Source organism: Mytilus californianus, unplaced genomic scaffold (assembly GCF_021869535.1).
Source record: "Mytilus californianus isolate M0D057914Y unplaced genomic scaffold, xbMytCali1.0.p SCAF_7, whole genome shotgun sequence".
Lineage (NCBI taxonomy): Eukaryota > Metazoa > Mollusca > Bivalvia > Mytilida > Mytilidae > Mytilus > Mytilus californianus.
In genome coordinates this window covers 20,169,104-20,189,479 of record NW_026262723.1, presented here as the reverse complement: position 1 = coordinate 20,189,479, position 20,376 = coordinate 20,169,104, and the positions used below count along the sequence as shown (strand labels likewise).

At 32.0% G+C, this 20,376-nt stretch overlaps 1 protein-coding gene across 1 annotated transcript; it reads right to left on the bottom strand.

Annotated features, from left to right (window-relative positions):
* Positions 1–50: 50 nt before the first annotated feature.
* On the bottom strand, positions 51–17,926 carry LOC127709922 (uncharacterized). Its single transcript, XM_052215626.1, has 3 exons — positions 17,359–17,926; positions 7,831–7,964; positions 51–1,359 (listed from the first exon to the last, which is right to left on the bottom strand). Exons 1-3 carry the CDS (start codon positions 17,750–17,752, stop codon positions 835–837), a joined length of 1,053 nt encoding a protein of 350 aa, XP_052071586.1. The 5' UTR covers positions 17,753–17,926; the 3' UTR covers positions 51–834.
* Positions 17,927–20,376: the final 2,450 nt, after the last annotated feature.

Sequence of the window (20,376 nt, the reverse complement as noted above, 5' to 3'; positions counted from 1 at the left end):
ACGTGCAGTGAATACTTTTCTAAAGTACTAAATTAGAACTCAAGGAAGAAGTAAGCTAGGTATAATAGGTATTTGACGAAGTCTGCTTACATTGAATTTTTTGAATTACGGAAGACTATAATACTGTGTATTATGCATACTTAGGATCTGTTTTCATTGTGAATTAAGTAAACATCGATCGGACTTTTTTACAATAATGACTTCGGGGAACTTTGGTAAAAAAAGTCAAACTGCTTTCATTGTTATGCATTACAAACATGTATATATGTAAAAAGCACTGTGTGTTTATTTTATAAAGACATAAATACATTTATGTGAAACTTTATGTTGATTGCACTTTTTATTTACAGATTTTTCTGATCTATACTTTAAATTCACAGATCCTTTGCATATTTGTAAATTGTTTACATGTATATTTTCTCTATAAGAACTTTTAGGTGAAAAAATCTTCTTCATTCATGTCAGAGAAACGAACATGACTTTTGAAATTAGCCGTACTTTTCTAACGTATCGAAATTATAAGGCATACACATATTGCATTTCTAAGGACGATGGTACATGATCCAAATTTGATTATCTCCCCTGTACCAGAAAATTATCAACTGATTGTCCATCGCCAATATTACAAATTCCTTATTATGTATATAATAAGTATGTCCAGAAATCCATTACTAGAGGAACCCCTTGTAATGGACTGGACTTTTGGTATGTCTGATAGGTTCGATACACAGCGAAAGAACCACTTGTGTAGAAATTCCAGACACTTTAGATTATAATCAAATTCAGGCTTTACATGCGTAAGATAAATCTAAATTCAGTATTACACCAAATTTGTTATTCTGATTCTTGTACTTCCTGTATGCGCATTCCGTTAAATATAGTATTCAGCTTAGCTTTATCTTCAACGTCTACTGTCAAATGAAAAGGCATCACACTGTTTGATGAAATTCCAATATATCTAAGTAGGAGTATATTTATCCCTCGTTCTCTCAAGTAAAATCGAATAAAGGCAATAGAAGATATACATTTGCTCATACTTCCGATACAGTATTTAGCAACCTTCCGTTGAGTATTTTTAGAGTTGTTTAACAGGTTAATACGCCATTCGGATCTAAGAACTGGTTTACCGTTAACTTCCGGCAATGCGAATTCTGATTGTCTGCATTTACTTATATTACTCATGTGCCTTTGGTTATAATTTTCGAAAGCAACCTCTTTGTTCGTACTTTCATTGTGTTCTTTGTTTCTCTCGTTCGCTCTTTTATCCCTGCATTCACTGTTACTTATGTCAGACAGGTAGGTATTCTGAATTTCCGAAAGCGTGTTCAAGTTATCGTCAAGGTATGTGTGGCAATAGTTCTAAAAAATAAAAAAATCACATTTAGTGCGCGTGTTATGAATACACTGTATAGAAATAAGTTAGAATGCAAAGGGGTTGATATACATGAGGTGGTTGTAGGTTGAAACACACTTTTTGATATTCATAACATTGCAGTTTTAAAGATAAAATTATAGCAGGAATCAATAATTGAAAAAAGCCGGTAAAATCTTTTAAGCAAAACAAGTTGGGTTAAAACGATACTTAGAAAAATTAAACAGACCTTAAGTCGATTTTAGAGGAAGCAAGTTAACTCGTACCATTGTAAACTCGTACCACGTAAACTCGTACCAAAAAAGTTAACTCGAACCAATGTGAACTATTACCACTGGGAAGTCGTACCAATCAGAACTCGTACCACTGCAAACTCGTACCATTAAAAATATATTCAAAAATACGAATGTTTTATGATTTTTTTTTTGGTAAACTTAATAAAAAAAGTTGAATTACTTGAATTTTATACTAGATTTTATTTTTTGATTATTTTTTTTTAAGCTTTATACAAAAAATTAAAATATCTTTGAATTTTATACCAGATTTTAATGAAAACTTAGACAAAAATCAACTTGTTTAACCATATTATTAAATTTTGATTGTTGTTTTATAATTTAACAGCTTGGAATTAAATGTATAATGTTTATTATTAAATGAAATTCCTGATTATCAAAACATAAGCTGACATGAGTTGTCTCAAAGCCCACTTTCCTCATAAAATGGGGCATGTTTGTGAGGTTTCTCATAACCACAATGGAAGACGACAATTGTATATGGTGCCTCTCTCTGGTTAGACCCCGACAAGAAGAGTGTGATGTATGTTCTAAATGGCAACACAGAAAGTGCGGAAATATAGGTAGCTACAAATTGGTCATTGTAATTTCAAATTATATACATTTTACAGACTTAAGAGGTATCGAGTGAAATTAAAGTATATATTCATCATTAAACACCATTTGAATGCATTTAAATAAGTTGGTACGAGTTTACAATGGTATGAATTTACCGTGGTACGAGTTAGCAGTGGTACGAGTTTGCATTGGTACGAGTTCTTTTTTAGTGGTACGAGTTGACATTGGTACGAGATTACAATGGTACGAGATACCTTTAATTCGATTTTAGATACTGATTTTATTTCATTCTTTTTAAAAAACGATCTAGCATATACAGAAAGAACAATTCAATTCTATATAAAGAACAATTACCATATTCAATCATGTTTTAATGAACAACTATACTCTTGCATTCTATAAATCTCCATAACGAATCTCATTAAAGCAATAACCTGGACTATGCACAATTCCTTTCATCTTTTTAGAACATCTAGAATTTCAATTAAAACGAAGTATTTTGTTTCGAAGAATTCTTTTTTTTTTATCATGAAATTTAGATAAGTAGCAGTTGGACGGCAAACGATTTAATGGCTTCTAAGGTCAAGACATTGGTCACGTGACAAAAGGTCAGAGTTTACGGGTTTTTTTTTGGTAAACGTGCATGCCTGGTGGTTTTTTTACTCGTATCGTCTTATTTGTACTCGTACATCAATAAAAATCAAAGTGTTCAATTCTAGATTGAATAAGCTTCATTATTCTTTGTAATTATTATTAAAAAGTGTTGTTAAAGTATTATAAATTCACGAGTGAAGTGAAACTTTTTTTCTGAAAATTTGCGTAGGTCCACGGAAAATCCTTAATTATTCCTTAAATAGGTATGGTAACGTGTTGAGGGGTATAAAATACCATTTTTTACGTTAAATTTTGATGATCAAAGGGAGATAACTCCGTACACGCGTTGTAGGAAATTGCAAGTTCACAACAGTAAATTCGAGTAAAATTAATGATTGTAGTTATATTTCGACACTTTCTTGAATACCCATCCAATATTTCATGTTCCTCTACTTTTGTAACATTAAAATAGTCATGGAATGGTTGAATATGGCATTTTTTCAAGTACCCTAACACAGGTTTTTGAAAACTTCCAAAAAAGAAAATTATAGATAACTGACTTTTCTCTGAAACTTGGACTTATTTTAATATTCTCAAACACCCTTTTGGTAGATGGAATGATACAAGTCTTTGTTTTACTTTCTTTGTATCAATATTCTTAGAAAGGATATGAAAATAAACTCAGTGTTTGTACATGTTGGTTGTTTATAGAACAGTTTGTTTAAATATATTAAAATTACACTCTAAAATTAGACTTGAATTTTTATAATTAAATAAGTATCTAACATATAAAGTTGTTAATCTGGTGCACTGAAAATGTTCCATCAGAAATGAGATTTAAAAAAGTTATTTAGACTGAAGAACTTATAGATTGTCAATTTTTATGCTGATCATATGGGGAAAAAGAGTGATATTATAAATTCTAACACAGCATCAATTGTGAAACAATAGTTCTCTCCTACAGACATTTTATTTTTCAAGATGTTAGGCTTGCCGATCAATTTACATATTTAAGATTTCACTGTTAAGAGTGGAAAAATAACTTATTGACAGAGATTCTGTATGGGAATGTTTCTCTTGATATTTTTAAACAATACATTTATGTTACCAACTACATTGTATCTTTGTTTTTCTACTATGATCTGCAAAGAGATGGGTTCTTTATGTGTGACCTCAATGATTGTCAAGCATGATTATTGGTAGCCTTTATTCCTGATGTAACAATGGAAAATTCTGAGAAAAGCAAGAACTTTTAAGCAGATCCAGGTCTTTTATAAAGAGAGGGTTGATTATTTCTTAATTTCCATATACAGAAAAAACATATTTCATTTCATGCCAAATAATTACATACAAGAGGGGTTTATCAGCCATTTGTCAGCAGAACTTGTGTTACAATAGAATTTAACTTTGCATTACATTAAAATACAATATGGAAAAAAAGAATATGTAGACAAAACATGCTTCAAAATTGTGAACATTGACATTGAATGAAAAAAAAGTCAATTTGCAGTGGACAGAAGTACAATTTTTTATTTTTATATTATACCTGCTATAAGATACAGCGGCGGATCTCCCGGGGGTCCGGCGATTGGAATCCCCTCTTTTTATCGACAACCAATGCATTTGAATGGAAACATATAGTTGAAACCCCCCCCCCCCCCCCTCGTCTTTGAAAATTGGCTTGATCCGCCCCCGAGATAAGAAACTATATAAAATGTACAAGTTCCGTTGCTCGCTCTTAATCAAGAGAAAAAATCTGAACATCCAAAAAGCCAGAAAGGGATTTAAATCATTATAATCAACACAAAGAAAACTGAACAAAAAGCTGTATTGCAATCTGATATCATGCAGTTCTCATAATTCCTATTACATGTATTACTTCAAGTTTTGATTTTATTTTCCTTATATTTGAATTCAAAAGTCCTACAAACAACTGTTGAGTCCTTTAATTAAATTATTCGTTTAAAAATAAATGATTAGCTAAGCTGATCTGTAAATAAAGTCTGAAAATGCTTTGTTTAAATAAAAGAGTGTTATTATGTCATAAAATATACTGAATCAACTTCAAATTTAATCCAAATTCATATTTAACTGCTCTAAAATGCATAGTCAATTGAACTACAAAACAAAAACCTGAGACTACTATAATATGTATAGAGATTGGTCACTTCCCATGTTATAGTATTCTGAGATAAAAACAAAGCTGACTTAAAAACATGTACAGTATGTTAAGAATTTTTTTGAAGAATGGACAACAATGAGATATTAATTTTTCTGATATCAGAAAAATTCTCATAGTATCAAATCAGAATGCGAGTTCTTTTTATTGGGATAATCAATTTAATCGCATTATTTACTTTAATAAAAACCTCATGATAATATCTGAATTCACAGTCATGACTTAGCTTGTCAACCTCTACACTTAAAAATTTAAGGTTCCTAGGCCTAAATGTGGTTGAAATACAGACAATTTTGGTAACTTTTACAAAAAAACTCTTTTTTATGATATACATAACAATTTCAGAATAAGCTGCATTAAGTTATATATGTATCACATATAAGAATGCTAGTTTGTATTAATATCGTGATTATCATGATTATTGCAATAAGTTGTTATTATTCAATTAATTAGAATAAACATAAATTATTTTTGAATTGATAGATCTGGAACTAGTACATACATTTGTTTTTTTAAACATCTATATACTATTCATAAAGGAACTTATTCAAATATATTTTGTACAAGACAGCCATGGCAGTTCACAATTACAGTGGTCATTATAAACATAATGACACAATTTATACAACCAAATTTTATTGTTGATATATGTAAACTGAAATCATAGCAGAATTTTTCTTTCAAATGATATAATGTTTGTTAGTCACTTACTTTAAATACTTAACCTATACTAAAATAAAGAGATGTGGTATGATTGCCAATGAGATAACAGTATAGAAACTATCCACCAGAGTCCAAATGTCTGTTAGCAGTTAAATTATAAGTCACTCTACAGACATCAACAATGAATACATTTCATTGTTATCAGGCAGATGAGGAAAAAGAGTAATGATAGCTTTTTTAGCTTACTACATGTACAAGAGAATATAAGAAATATAATAATATAAAAAAGGAAATAATAGAGATAAAAAAGACAGGACTTAGCCACTGGACTATATGTAAAGTGTTCCCTTACTAATCCTTAGAAAAAAGGATGTTGAGGACTTGGCCACATCAATCAGCATTTTTAGACACTACATTATGGTCAATTGCAATCTGCCCTATTTGCTCCAACCCCTAACGAGTATTAAAATTAATACCTAGGGTGGGAATTAAACCCATGTATGTTCATTTATTCTATTGTTCTCTATGTACATACATGTACATGTATATGAAATATATCAAATGCAAAAAAATGCTGGAATGTAAATATGGTAATTTACATCATGTACATTATTACAGCCTCATTTTTTAAGGACCTAGTAAAGGAAGTCCCTGGACCTAGACCTATTTCTTAGGCAAGGTGTATTATATAACTCTTGAAAGTAGTAAAATGCAATTGTAAAATTAATTTTATCTGCTGTTAAACAATAATAACACGATATTAGTATTTAGAAACAACAACGTTCAATTTAGGTAAACAAACATCAATAATCTACCATGTGTTTGTCTGCTGTGCTTGAATATTCAAAACGACCCATCAGATTTATTTACACGAATATTTGCTAAAGCAGACAGTTAAACATGTCTGTTTACCTTATAAGTTCTATAAAAAATGCATTTGCTGTTATGACTTGTGTATGCATGGAAATATAATGAACATAACATTGATTATTTACCGTAAATATTGAATACATACACACAAAACACATGGCACTTTTGTAACGATGGATGGTAACGTATAGCCACTTTATAACAGTAAATCCCATTGGATAAGCTACCCTACACAGTACATAATATGCAAATTAATGATTGGATACGAATTTGTGTCAGCTCTCAAATCGATGGAAAAATGTAAACATTGGAATCCGCCATTTTGACATAGGAAACAAACTAATTTTGAATCTTGGATTAAAGGACATTGCGCACATTGCCAGCGTATCATGCATAACCAGTCATGTGCAAATATATCTTTTAATTAGTTTTATACACTTACTTTTCTATGTTTTACTTAATTTAATGTTTTAATTTACTAAAGAACGGAACATCGTTCTCAAAGACGCCGTAGAAAAAATTATAGGTGGCGCTGTTTGTGGGCGTAAACATTTTACATACGGGTACTTTTTGTGTCGACAGATTGGCCTTTATCTGTCAGATTCAGGCGTTTGCCGTTCAACTGATGGTGTTTTTCATGCAATGAATAACAAAGATGTTAAAAATCAGAGAAAAAACACTGAACGCTATCAAGAGATCACAATTAAACCCGGATGGATGGATTGATTTTCAACGTCCAATGGAAAACATTACACATTACATATATAGGGAAGTGAAAATTTTAATGTTATATGAAAATAAACCCTGCTTTGTAAAAGACCGAAACGCTACGACCTTTGATGTGCTAATTCAATAGTTAACAGTTCGCAGAAGACATGTCACACTAGACAGACACAGATTCCGAGTCGACCAATTTTGTTATTACTCCTAAAGGTCACGTGGTTAGCGGGAAAACAACAATGACCAATTTTCAAGTCTTAGGTTGATCCGGCTAGGGATCATACCTACATACTTCGTTTTTGCCGAGTACTCTATATTGAGACCATCGAGGCGGTTTAAAATAAATCGCGCTGTCTGATTTGTGAGCATATGTAAAAGTGCAAAATTTGTTAAAGACCCCCCCTCCCCTCCTTAAAAAAAAAGAAGAAAAGATTTAAAAAAAAGATACATAAATAAAATAATTATATGTGGACGAACGAACAGGTTTTTTTTATGTTCGATATAGCCGAAATAAATAAAAACACATTTTGCACCACCGCTTGAATTAGCAATTTGCTAAACACATCTTCTTTATAACGTACCTGTTTTGTCTCGTGTATTTCTGTATTGTCAAGTCTCCAATCCCTAGACAGATTGCTGCGAAGTCCATGTTCACTATTTTCTTTTCCCTTTGCGTTCAAATTTTCTGAACTTGACTCGAAATTCGTCTCATTGTCTACATAAAAAATACAAAAATACACTCATACACAAAGATTATGTTGATTATATAAACTTTAATGAAGGACGAACTACATAAAGCAAGCTTTGTTTTAAAGGTTAATGAGCATTTTTTAAGAAGTTCTTGATGATGCTGGGAATGACAAGGACACATGATAATTAGTCTCAGTTGAGGAGTATTAAATGGATAAAATTCGAATTCCTTTTGTTGTTTCACAGGTTGGGCTGCTTCTCATGTCATTTTTAACCGGATTTTCGAAGGAAATATCGGTTATTAAAATGGTTATATACGGCGGGCGGCTGGGCGGCTCTGGCGGCTGCCAAACATAGTCCGCACAATAACATGAAAACGCATTAATAATTTTTTTTCAAATTTAAATATGATGTTTCCTGGGACTTAATGAAGGTCTCTATTAATTTTCAAGATTTTAGTATATCTCCTTTGTGAGTTATCTTCATTTTTAATATCAAAAAGTAGAATTTTAAATTATTTTACTGTTGTTATCTTTTTATGATTTGTCTTATCTCAGAATAAAAATTGGAGTGACAGATTTATTTGAAAATTATCTATTTCCTAAGTGGTAATGATTATAAGCTATATCATTAGACATTTTGAAGATTATTACATTATTAATAATGTTAGAGTACTATGTTAAACGACCATAGTTCTGTTCAATTAGATATTATAAATATTTCAGCATATGATAATGATTTATTTTCATTATTAATTAGATCTTTGAAATATTGTAGTATATGATAATCATTGGAGTGACAGATTTATTTGAAAATTTACTGTTTTCTGATTGAAATATAGGAGAAGTCCATTGGGGTAACCCCTACCCGCCTTTTTTTTGATTACTTGTAAACGGTCAAGATTCCCACCCTGAAACCATATATATTCTTGTATGGGACAATATATCAAATCAAATGAAATATAGGGTAAGTCCACGGGGGGTAAACCCTACCCCCTTCTTTTTGAAAACTTGTAAACGGTTGAGATCCCCACCCCTAAACCATATATGTACTTGTATGGGACAATAAATTAAAGCAAATTAAATTTAGGGGAAGTCCCCTGGGGTAACCCCCTACTCTCTTTTTTTTTTGAAAACTTGTAAATGGTCAAGATCCCCACGGCGAAACCATATATATTCTTGTATGTTACAATAAAACAAATGAAATGAAATAAAAGGTGAGTTCCTTGTGGTCATTCCCACCTTCTTCCTGTTTAAGAACTTGTAAATGGTTGAGAACCCCACCCCTAAACCATATATTTCCTTGTATGGGACAAAAAAACGAATCATATGAAATAAAGGGCAGGTCCCCTGGGAAAATTAATCAGTTTGTGTGTGTTATATTTTAACATAAATTAAATATATATAGGGTTCTTTAAGTGCTGAATCTAAACTTGTTTTAATTAGATAATAATCTATTTTTATTATGAGATAAAGTTTTGACATTGATAGATAAGTTGCAGATCTGTATTATTTTTTGACACCTGAAAGAAACAATATTAGCAACTATTAATTAAATTTGATTATAATATGGAAATAGATATAACATCATATCTGATTTTAGAGAAGTATTTTGCTTGTTTTTTACTGGTTTATGGAAATAAGTTTGAGTTATTTGTTTTCAAAAGTGATGTGTTTAATTGATAGATATAAAATCAGATTTTAGAGATTTATGAGTGGTTAAGTCATATCTAATTTTAGAGAATTATTTTGGTGTTTTGTTACTGGTTCATGGAAATAAATTTTAGTTATTGGCGAAATATCATTGGTTAATTGTTTGAAATTTTTTTGGTAGGCTGTGTGTCTGTATGTCTGTCTGTCTGTCTGTCTGTCTGTCTGTTTGTCCTTCAGTTTGGCAAATCAGTTTGCCACACTTTTATGCCTGCGCTGTTGTTGAGGGGGCATTAAGTTTTACATTTGTCTGTCTGTAAGTACGTATGCTGTATGTCCCAAAATTGGTTTTGTTCTCTATGGGACAATAAAACAAATCAAATGAAATATAGGGGAAGTCCATTGGGGTAACTACCACCCCCTTTTTTTTGATTACTTGAAAACAGTCAAGATCCCAACCCTGAAACCATATATATTCTTCTATGTGACAACAAAACAAATCAAATGAAATAAAAGGTGAGTCCCCTGGGGTCACCCCCACCCCCTCCTGTTTGAGAACTTGTAAACCGTTGAGATCCCCTCCCCTGAAACTATATATATTCTTGTATGGGAACAAATCAAATGATATAGAGGGGAAGTCCATGGGGGTTACCCCCACCCCCTTCTTTTTGATTACTTGGAAACAGTCGAGATCCCCACCCCTAAACCATATATATTCTTAAATGGGACAATAAAACAAATCAAATGAAATTGAGGGGGATTCCCCTGGGGTCACCCCCACCCCCCGTTTTTTTGAAAACTTGTAAACGGTCAAAATCTCCACCCTGGCACCATATATATTCTTGTATGGGACAATAAAACAAATCAAATGAAATACAAGGCGAGTCCCCTGGGGTCATCCCCACCCCCCCTTTTTTAAGATCTTGTAAACGGTCGAGATCCCCACCCCTAAATCATATATATTCTTGTATGGGACAATAACACAAATCAAATGAAATATAGGGGAAGTCCATGGGGGTCACCCCCACCCCTTTTCTTTTTGAAAACTTGTAAACGGTCAAGATCCACACCCTGAAACTATATATATTCTTGTATGGGACAATAAAACAAATCAAATTAAAAATAAAAGGCGAGTCCCCTGGGGTCACCCCCACCCCTTCCTGTTTGAGAACTTGTAAACGGTCGAGATCCCCACCCCTAAACCATATATATTCTTGTATGCAATAAAACAAATCAAATGAAATATAGGGAAGTTCATGGGGGTCACCCCCACCCCCTTCTTTTTGATAACTTGTAAACGGTCTAGATCCCCTCCCCTAAACCATATCTATTCTTGAATGGGACAATAAAACAAATCAAATGAAATATAGGGGAAGTCCATTGGAGTAACCCCCACCCCCTTCTGCTTGAGAAATTGTAAACGGTTGAGATCCCCTCCCCTAAACCATATATATTCTTGTATGGGACAATTAAACAAATCAAATGAAATTGAGGGGAAGTCCACAAGGGTAAACCCCAACCCCTTCTTTTTGAAAACTTGTAAACGGTTGAGATCCCCACCCCTAAAACATATATAATCTTGTATGGGATAATAACACAAATCAAATGAAATAAAAGGTGAGTCCCCTGGGGTAACCCCCCACCCCCTTTTTTTTGGGTTAACTTGTAAACAGTCAAGATCCCCATCCTGAAACCATTTTTCTTCTTGTATATTACAATAAAACAAATCAAATGAAATAAAAGTTGAGTCCCCTGGGGTCTTTTTTGTGATTGAGTTATTTTCCTTTGAACAGAAATTGTTAATTATATGCATTAAGTTTGATTACACTAAGCCTTTATAGATAATTTTCACCTGTTTATAAGTCCTGTAATCAGTTTACTAAACATATGGTTAATGTCTTATCTTTAGTGACAGATTTATTTGAAAATTTTCTGTTTTCTAAGTGTTGATGATTAAAAGCTATATAGTTCATTATTAGACTTTTGAAGATAATTACAGATAAGTTTTATAGATTTTTAAAAGACATTGTATTAATGATAAATAAAATTTTAGATTTTTTTTCTTTACTTTGGTAAATTGTTAATTGTTTGTTATTCTGTAAAAACTAATTTTCTGAATGCTATATATATTTTTTGGATTAAGTGAACTCCTTTTAAAACTTAGCTTAGATTGTCTATTAATAAACATATATTTAGATTTCTGATTTTGGGCCCAGTTTTCAAGTTGGTCCAAATTAGGGTCCAAAATTAAACTGTGTTTGATTTCAACATAAATTGAATATATATATAGGGTTCTTTGAAATGCTGAATCTAAACCTGTATTTATTTTCATTATTAGTTAGTTCATACCACATCGAGGTACTAAGGGTCCTAAATTAAACTTTTGTTTAATCAACAATTGAATTCTTGGGTTCTTTGATATGCTGATTTTAACAATGTTTGAGTGTTAAATCATATCTAATTTAAGAGAACTTAGTCATCACTGGTTGTTGATAAATATATGGATAAAATTAAATTGTGTTTCATTTCAAGTTTTCAACTTAAATTAAATATATATAGGGTTCTTTCAAATGCTGAATCTAAACCTGTATTTAAATATTAGATTTTTAGGCCCAGTTTTCAAGTTGGTCCAAATCAGGGTCCAAAATTAAACTTTGTTTGATTCACAAAAATTGAATTTATGTGGTTCCTTGAAATGCTGAATCTTACCATGTATTGAGAGATTTTGGATTGTGAACTCCTTTATTAAATTGGTCTACATTGTGGTCCAAAGGGTCCTAAATTAAACCTTTGTTTGATTTCATTGAAAAATGAATTTTTGGAGTTCTTTGATATGCTGATTCTGACAATGTACTTAGATTTTGGATATTGGACCATAGTAGGTAATTAAATAAATGTCCAATTTCAAATATTTCAGTTCTTTGACTACATTCATTTTGTGTCACAAACCTATGCTGTGTCAAATATTCAACCACAATCCAAATTCAGATCAGTTTTAAGCTTAAATGAAGTGTCCATACTTGCTCAACTGTTCAGGGTTTGACTTTTGCAGGAAAATTCGGTTTGCTGTCACTCTGACAGCCTCTTGTTTATGGTTATTATAAATATAACACAATCTTTGATATAGATTCATAGTCAATTAAGATTTATAGCGAAGAGCCAGGAATTTTATCATTTCTATTTTCTATTTTTTATCTACACCTATAACATCTGTTATCAAGAATGTTACAAACGAAACAAATTAAGCTTTTAAAAATGAATAGAAACACACAAATGTTAGTATAAATTCCATAAAGCAATGAAAATTATATATTTTGAAATAAAAAGTTTTTAAAGCAATGGGTTTATGTGTTTATGTTTAGATGTATAAAATCGTAATCTGTGTTAGATTTCACTTAGCAATTGTTTGTATGACTCAAATAGATACGTGTATGTGGTATATGACAATGGGACAGCAACCCATGACTCAACTAGTCAAAAGAAATCTGGTTTATATAGAGATCAACATAAAGATTTTATCAACAGACGTCTAAACACACAATTACCGAATCGTATGAAACTTCTATGTAATTATTAAATATTGATCGTAGCAAGTATAAACATGTATGTAACGTGTATATAGCTTTTGGGTAATCATGTTGCTGTCTCATTGACGACACACATCTCCTTAAATTTGTATATTCAAGACGACAAAATTATCATTTTAATATCGCATGCATTACTGTACTGGACAACACGTGTATGAGTGGGCATTCATATCAGAATAGCGGTAGATTCATCTAGTTGGGTTTTCCATCTAGATACTTGTTGAAAGCATCTAGATACTTTTAACAAGTATTTAGATGCTTCGTATAAGTATCTAGATGGTTGTAAGAAAACATCTAGATACTCTGGCGAACTATCTAGATACTTTTTTTCCATCTAGATATTTGATTTATTATAAATCACCCATACCATCACGCATCCCATATTGCCTGACAGGACCCGACACTATTATAGCGTTTCGGCAGTTAAAGCTTGGGACGGTCATCTTAAGATGCATTACTTTGATATAATCAAATATGAAAATTATTCATAGATATAGAAAGATGTGGTATGAGTGCCAATGAGACAACTCTCCATCCAAGTTACAATTTATAAAAGTAAACCATTATAGGTCAAGGTACGGCCTTCAACACAGAGCATTGGCTCACACCGAACAGCAAGCTATAAAGGGCCCCAAAACATTACTAGAGTAAAACCATTCAAACGGAAAAACCGTTAAAAACGAGAAACGAGAAACACGTATGAACTACATAAACAGACGACAACTACTGTAATCAGATTCCTGACTTAGGACAGGTGCAAACATTTGCAGCGGGATTAAACGTTTTAATGGTACCAAACCTTCTCCCTTTTCTGAAACAATAGTATAACATCACAACATAGAAAAACACACTATAAAATATCAATTGGAAGTCTTAACTCAATCAAAAAACGTAAATTAACACACAATGAACGAATAAATTTGACCTGTGACACCTGAATGCAAATACACAGTTAACAAGAAATGATTGTAACAGGATGCTGTTACGAAGTCTCCCAAACGAAGCTCCCATAATTTGTAATTCCCAGGGTCGCCTGACATTGGGCAAAGTCCAGTTAAATAGTTAATAAAAAATTACAAGGGATAAATAATTAAAGTCAAAAGTAAATAAACAGGTTTAAACAAAGTTAAAGTATGATATCACTGTGAAATGTCAATTAATTTTTAGAAAATCATCACTTTTGAAGAAACCTGCGTCATATTATACACAGGTAAATGAAAATAATTTTGTTGTTAAGTATACTTCTTCTTCTGTGTGTATAAAATCTTCCGTTTAGGATTACCAAGAAATTTCTTTAATATCAATAAAACTAATCTAACACTTGGTACATATGGGGTGAATATCATCAATAAAACTATACAATTAGTGCTAGATAAAACTTCCTGTACAGGTCCAAGAACAGCATCTAAGGATCATGAAATAATTTTGAGGTTCATAGTACGAAGAAGTGAAAATTTGTAGTAATACCAGATAATCAAAGCTGGTATATAGACAAGATCCATGTTAACATTAAATAACAAAAAAGCATTACAAATAGTATCAACAGGTCAAATTAAATAGAAAAGTTCGATTATGTACATGCATATATTGATATATCTAGGTTTTAATTCTTCATCAATTATTATAGATCTAGATATTATGACAGATCTGCCATCATCAGGGGCCCAACTGTCAATTTTATGTTAAATTCTTTAACTTTGATCTAGTACATATCTCCTACACTTTTATGTTTGCTATACGCAACTATTGGTGCAACATTAAATACTTGTACACATTCTTCGTCAAACTGCAATAAATGCTCGTGTTTCATTGTACTTTTTTTTTTAAATGTACGTATATATGGGTTATATTTAGCGGAATATTTTCTTTTTCTTTCAATTTGTTTTGCTGTAATCATTCAGTACGGTCATAATTCATAAAGCATCAGTAATACTATCATCTATTTCGACGTTTTCATAACCCCTATCTAATAATTTCACTTTGAAATTAGTTAGATTGTTTATTAATTTGTTATCATGGTTATGGCCACTTGTGTTTCTTATCTGCAGTATTGCTTCACCTTAATATAATAAATCCTCGGAATACATGCTGTGAGTGACAGCCATTTCTATAGGAATTTATAAAAAGCAATACAAAGTAACGAGATACAGCAATACAAGATACGAGATACGAGATACAATAAAATTTAATATGAAATCAAATCAAGTGTAGGTGTAAAATAATCAGTTTTCATTTAGACAGATACATATGATAAAAAATTTTAATTTTAATTACTATTTCAAAAAACTACATTGATTGATTAATTTTCGGTTGCTTAACGTCCAGTGGTAAATATTTCATGCATGTTAAAGACGAGAACAAATTGATAATAATTACAACAGGTAGGTCTTGTAATATAGGCCGTCCAGGATGAAGGTCCCGACCACCACTGGAAAATGAGGGTCATTGGATAGGGACAGAAAATTGGAAGTGCAACAGGCCACCGACGAACCCCTCAAAGAGTTGTTGCAAGGGTTCTTAACGTGCAGAGAGCGTGACACTCTCTCTATACGAAGCATCGGATTTAAGGGCATACGATACAGTTTCGATCCAACGGTGTTTTTTTTACGAAAATTTGCATACAAGCTATTTTTCACCTGGTTAATTCAAATGTGTAATAAAAAATATACCTTCATGTGCTAAATTTAGAGATAAATGGGGTAGAAATTTTAGACATTTACCTAAAATTTTGGTTTCCTGGACATTTCTATCCTTTGGATAAACATATTAAACATTTTTGTTTCAAAAGATAAACACATGCGGATATTTGTAAAAACGATCTGGAATATCTTCTTTACAAAACTATCCTCTTAATTTGTGTAACAATTCTTTGGAAATAATTAATTTTATTAAATTTTCAAGATTTTAGAAAAAAACCGGCATTTTTGCTGTATATTTAACTAGTAATTTAAATAAAAATCATCTGTGATTTCTTCATAAAAATTTTGAATAAATAATCTTCATACAGTATCAAGCGAAATATCATGTTAAAAAAGAGGGGTCCATGTACTCGTTTTCAAGCTAATGATTAAAATCACTCAAAAAAATGCATCTTTTCCCGATATGTCGCAGTTTGACGTCGCGAAAAATAATATTTTACGTTAGCAACGTCACGTCCCTCACTCTGACCGGACGTGGCTGCGTACTTGATACATCTCGCACAGCCAAACGGACGCCCCTCTTTGGCGAGAGTTTGACTGCCAGAAGAAGACCAAAGTGACCATATTTCTATTCCCCAGTCACTTTATAGGTGGGAAATTGAAATAAATACTGTATTTATTTAAGAAAAAGTTAACGATATCTTATTATGATTCGCTGGCTATATGTACTGGTACAAAAAGAGAGGATCTGTCTTAAAGGTTGTATTGAGATATTTGGATTGGTTAAGGACTCGATTCTTTAAACAAGATACAAGAATGATGGAGTCATAATATATAATAGAACATCAAATGAAATTAAAGATTTTTTTCGTGTGAACCAGGTATTTAACGTGCGTTTGTCTTATTGGTGTGCAAAATGTAACAGTCATTATGAACACATAATACAACAGCAAGACGCAAACTCCAGCTCCGAGTCTATAGTGGTCTTAGTTCTTACTTTCTCCTCTGGAAAATGTAAATAATACTTTATATGTTTGGTGCATCCGTAGCGAATTCATAGATTTAGCATCAGAAAAAAAACCGCTTAAAACCAAAAACATTAAAAGTCTATGATGTATAACTATCTGAATACGTGAGAAGCTGAATGGCACAAAAGGACATATAGAAATAATAGCCTAACTAATCTGAGGTGAACTTTGCGCGAGGAAGTTGAAACCGTATTTTTTATCATGTGCCGAAGCATCATACATGTATGACAGTCACACACCGTGACGTACATTCCGCCATCTATGGGTAGCAACAAATACCAATTCTGAATTCCTCTACCCGTTCACATAAAACCCAAAACTTTAAAAGGAACACACACTGCTACCTTTCAAACAAGGTGGTAAGTAATTCATGACAAAAGCACGAATAAACCGAACAAATAAACTATATTATAATATCCCCAATAATGCGCCCAAACGCTTCTATAACTTTGTCTTTGTAAATCTTATTTCGAAATTCATATTTTTAGAGGCAAGCTACCCAAATCTTAAGCATACCTTTCGTGTCTCCTTTACATGACCTATGTTGTTTTGGGGAGCATTTATTCCACAACTGGTTAAAAAACATTTCGAGGTCTGCACTTAGTTGTTCCTTTGTTTCCCTCATTATTCGTAATCTATTTGTCAATAAAATAGTCCATTCCTGGAGTTCTTTTTCCTTCATTTTCATATCTTCTCTACTTAAGTGTTCGAAACTAATTTCTTTCATCATTGTTTCTACAGGCTGTTTAATCAAATGGTCAATTTCATGCATAACAGTTTTCGTTGTTTCTTGAATCATGTTTATTGTATTTAACAACCAACGAATCCTTATACTATAAGTAAAAGTATTCACTGAGCAGTCACTTTCACAGGGAGACGCTGGAGGTGTAGAAAATTCATCAAATTCCATGATGATTCTTATCTGAGAGATGACGTTTGTACTTTAAATAATTCTAATAATCCTACATGTATTACTACTTTATCCCATTGCTGATCTTGAAAACGAAAATCGTCATAATTTAATTCTTCAAACACGAACCATTCATTTGGATGTATACGTATCAACCATTCATTGTGTGTAACAAATTATGCCAATGCTTCCATTGCCTTGTGATACGACAAGAAATATGTGGGAAGAAGACTGTTCTATTGAACGATATATATAATTTTATATAAATAAACACATCATTCTTGCACAATGTGCATTTTTGAATGAAACTCTAGAACTAGGTTACATTGAACTGACGCCGTAATTATATTGATTTGAAAGCTAGCACGAGAATACTATGATGAATGATCTGTATTTTTGATAAAAGTGTAACCGGCAAACATACTACTAGAATGACGATGATAACGAGATGCAACGCAGCTGGTTGCAGAAATCGGCACTGCCAAAGATATACAATGACTAAGACCTAGTCACTTGCGTGATGCCACTCTCTATAACTCCACTGGCAGAACAAGAAACAAGTCTATGCAGTAGTTAACAACCTAATGATTTCTGGACGGAATACATGTTATTTAAGAATTAGGAAGATGCTGTCAGTTTGAATGACTGAACCTCACTGAGGTAAAGACTTCAGAAAACATACTACTGATTAAAGAATTTTGGCTAGGTTACAATGATATCATCATTTACTCCAAGATGTCTTTAAATGAAATTGGATAACCTGTATTTATTATGCTTTTCAATTACATATGGTCAAATCGCTGAAAGACCCCCTCCTAAATTATTGAAAACTATCATTCTGCATTGACAATATTATCTTAGTGTAAATAAGATACATTCATTCGGGCTATCGCACTCAAGGTGTATCTAATACAGAAACGCGGTAATAGAATGACAATTAAATAAACGTACAATTACTAGTAGCACGCAAAGAAGATATACATAAGAAAATAATTGATAACGGATTAGAGACATAAAAAGTAATTTTTACATAATAAATAGAAATAATTTGACATTTGAAATGCTTATACTCGAAAATATGCAATTGAACATTTTGAATGGTTCTATATATGCTTGGAAGTGAATAAAAATAATATTGACGGACACATAGTGCAAAGGAAATGATTATGATAAAATCATAATTAGTTCTACATCAGAAAAATTAGAATTTATGTCCGAGTTGTTTATTAGTGAAAGTCTAAAAATGTGCGAATTAAGAATAAGATTGTTTTAAATAGATCGAAACAGAGATACACAAATTTCAAATGTCGAATTTCAAAATTCAGCTCTACCACAAGAGAATAGAAAAAAAAAGAGGGACGAAAGATTCTAGAGGGACAGTCAAACTCATTGATCGAAAAAATTATGTCGTAATCTTAAGCAATTGAAACTGACATCTTTGTAAGCAAAGATAATAATTCTAATGATTGTCTGTATGAACAATGTCATACCTGTTTAATTGTAAGATACATTCACAAATTGCGTCAAGAGCTATCAAATAAGTGGTTTTGAAAAGGCTATTATAAGTATTTTATTAAATATATAAAGAATATAGCATAATATTACACAAATCCAGTTAACCACACGGCACACACATGAAGAGATTATACTGTAATTGCAGTGACAATCAAAGACGTTTCAAAATTGTCCGTGCTAAAGATCCAAAACAAAAAAAGAAATTAATCCTTTTACAAAGCTTTAAAACAACAACTAGCCCGAGCTTAATTAATCGGCCCTCAGGAATTTGCTGTACTAACCAAACTTATTCCACTTTGCTAGATTCTGGGCGATTTAAACCTAAACCTTATTTTCGAGGATTGGAATCAATTGTATAACCTGATATTTTGGATCAATGCAAGAATCACTTATTTTTTTTATTATTATTGACTATTCTACGGTCGTGAAATATACTTTACATGACAATATTTGTAGTCAGAACTTTTGTGAGGCTAAGATTTCATGTCATTGTTCCACGTCATGGAAGTATGATCAATCAAGCAAAATATAAATTCTACTGAGAAGAAAACAAAATAAACAGATTTTATGCACACTGACAAAATTGTAAAAGACATTTACGCAAAAGAAGTAAACAGCAACAAACGGCCTTATCTGGATATTCATCAATCGTGTTGCTGTTGTTTCTTCTTACATATGCAACATGTTCAAAACGTTTTGGGGAACTTATCATAGTCTTTAAAACAACATAGACACTATATTAAGCTTGAAACACTTCTGGTTTTAATCCTTACATCGATGGTATATTTGGCATGCTGAACAATCGATTGAGGGAACGGTAATTATTTATCAGCTGAGGGGGTCGGCTCAAATTTTTTTCACAAAAAAGTTTGCACCACCTATCATTCTTATGAACAACATAATCACCCCCCCCCCCCCCCTAAGAACCTAGTTTCAAAAGTTTGACAGCTCAATGGACACTGACACAACCTTTTACCAAGTACAACAGAACATGATTTTCCCCTGATTACAATACTGATATTCTCTGATTTTGTACTGGCTTTGGATACATTCTACACTATAATTCTATTAATTTATAGGTAGCTTGAAATAATCAATTTATTTGATAA

Excerpts from the sequence above, each read along its gene's own strand:
- LOC127709922 (XM_052215626.1), bottom strand. The coding sequence starts at position 17,752 with ATGGAATTTGATGAATTTTCTACACCTCCAGCGTCTCCCTGTGAAAGT. Across the intron at positions 7,965-17,358 it reads ATGTAAAGGAGACACGAAAG|ACAATGAGACGAATTTCGAG; the intron begins GTATGCTTAAGA and ends TTTTTTATGTAG. Across the intron at positions 1,360-7,830 it reads AAATACACGAGACAAAACAG|AACTATTGCCACACATACCT; the intron begins GTACGTTATAAA and ends TTTATTTTTTAG.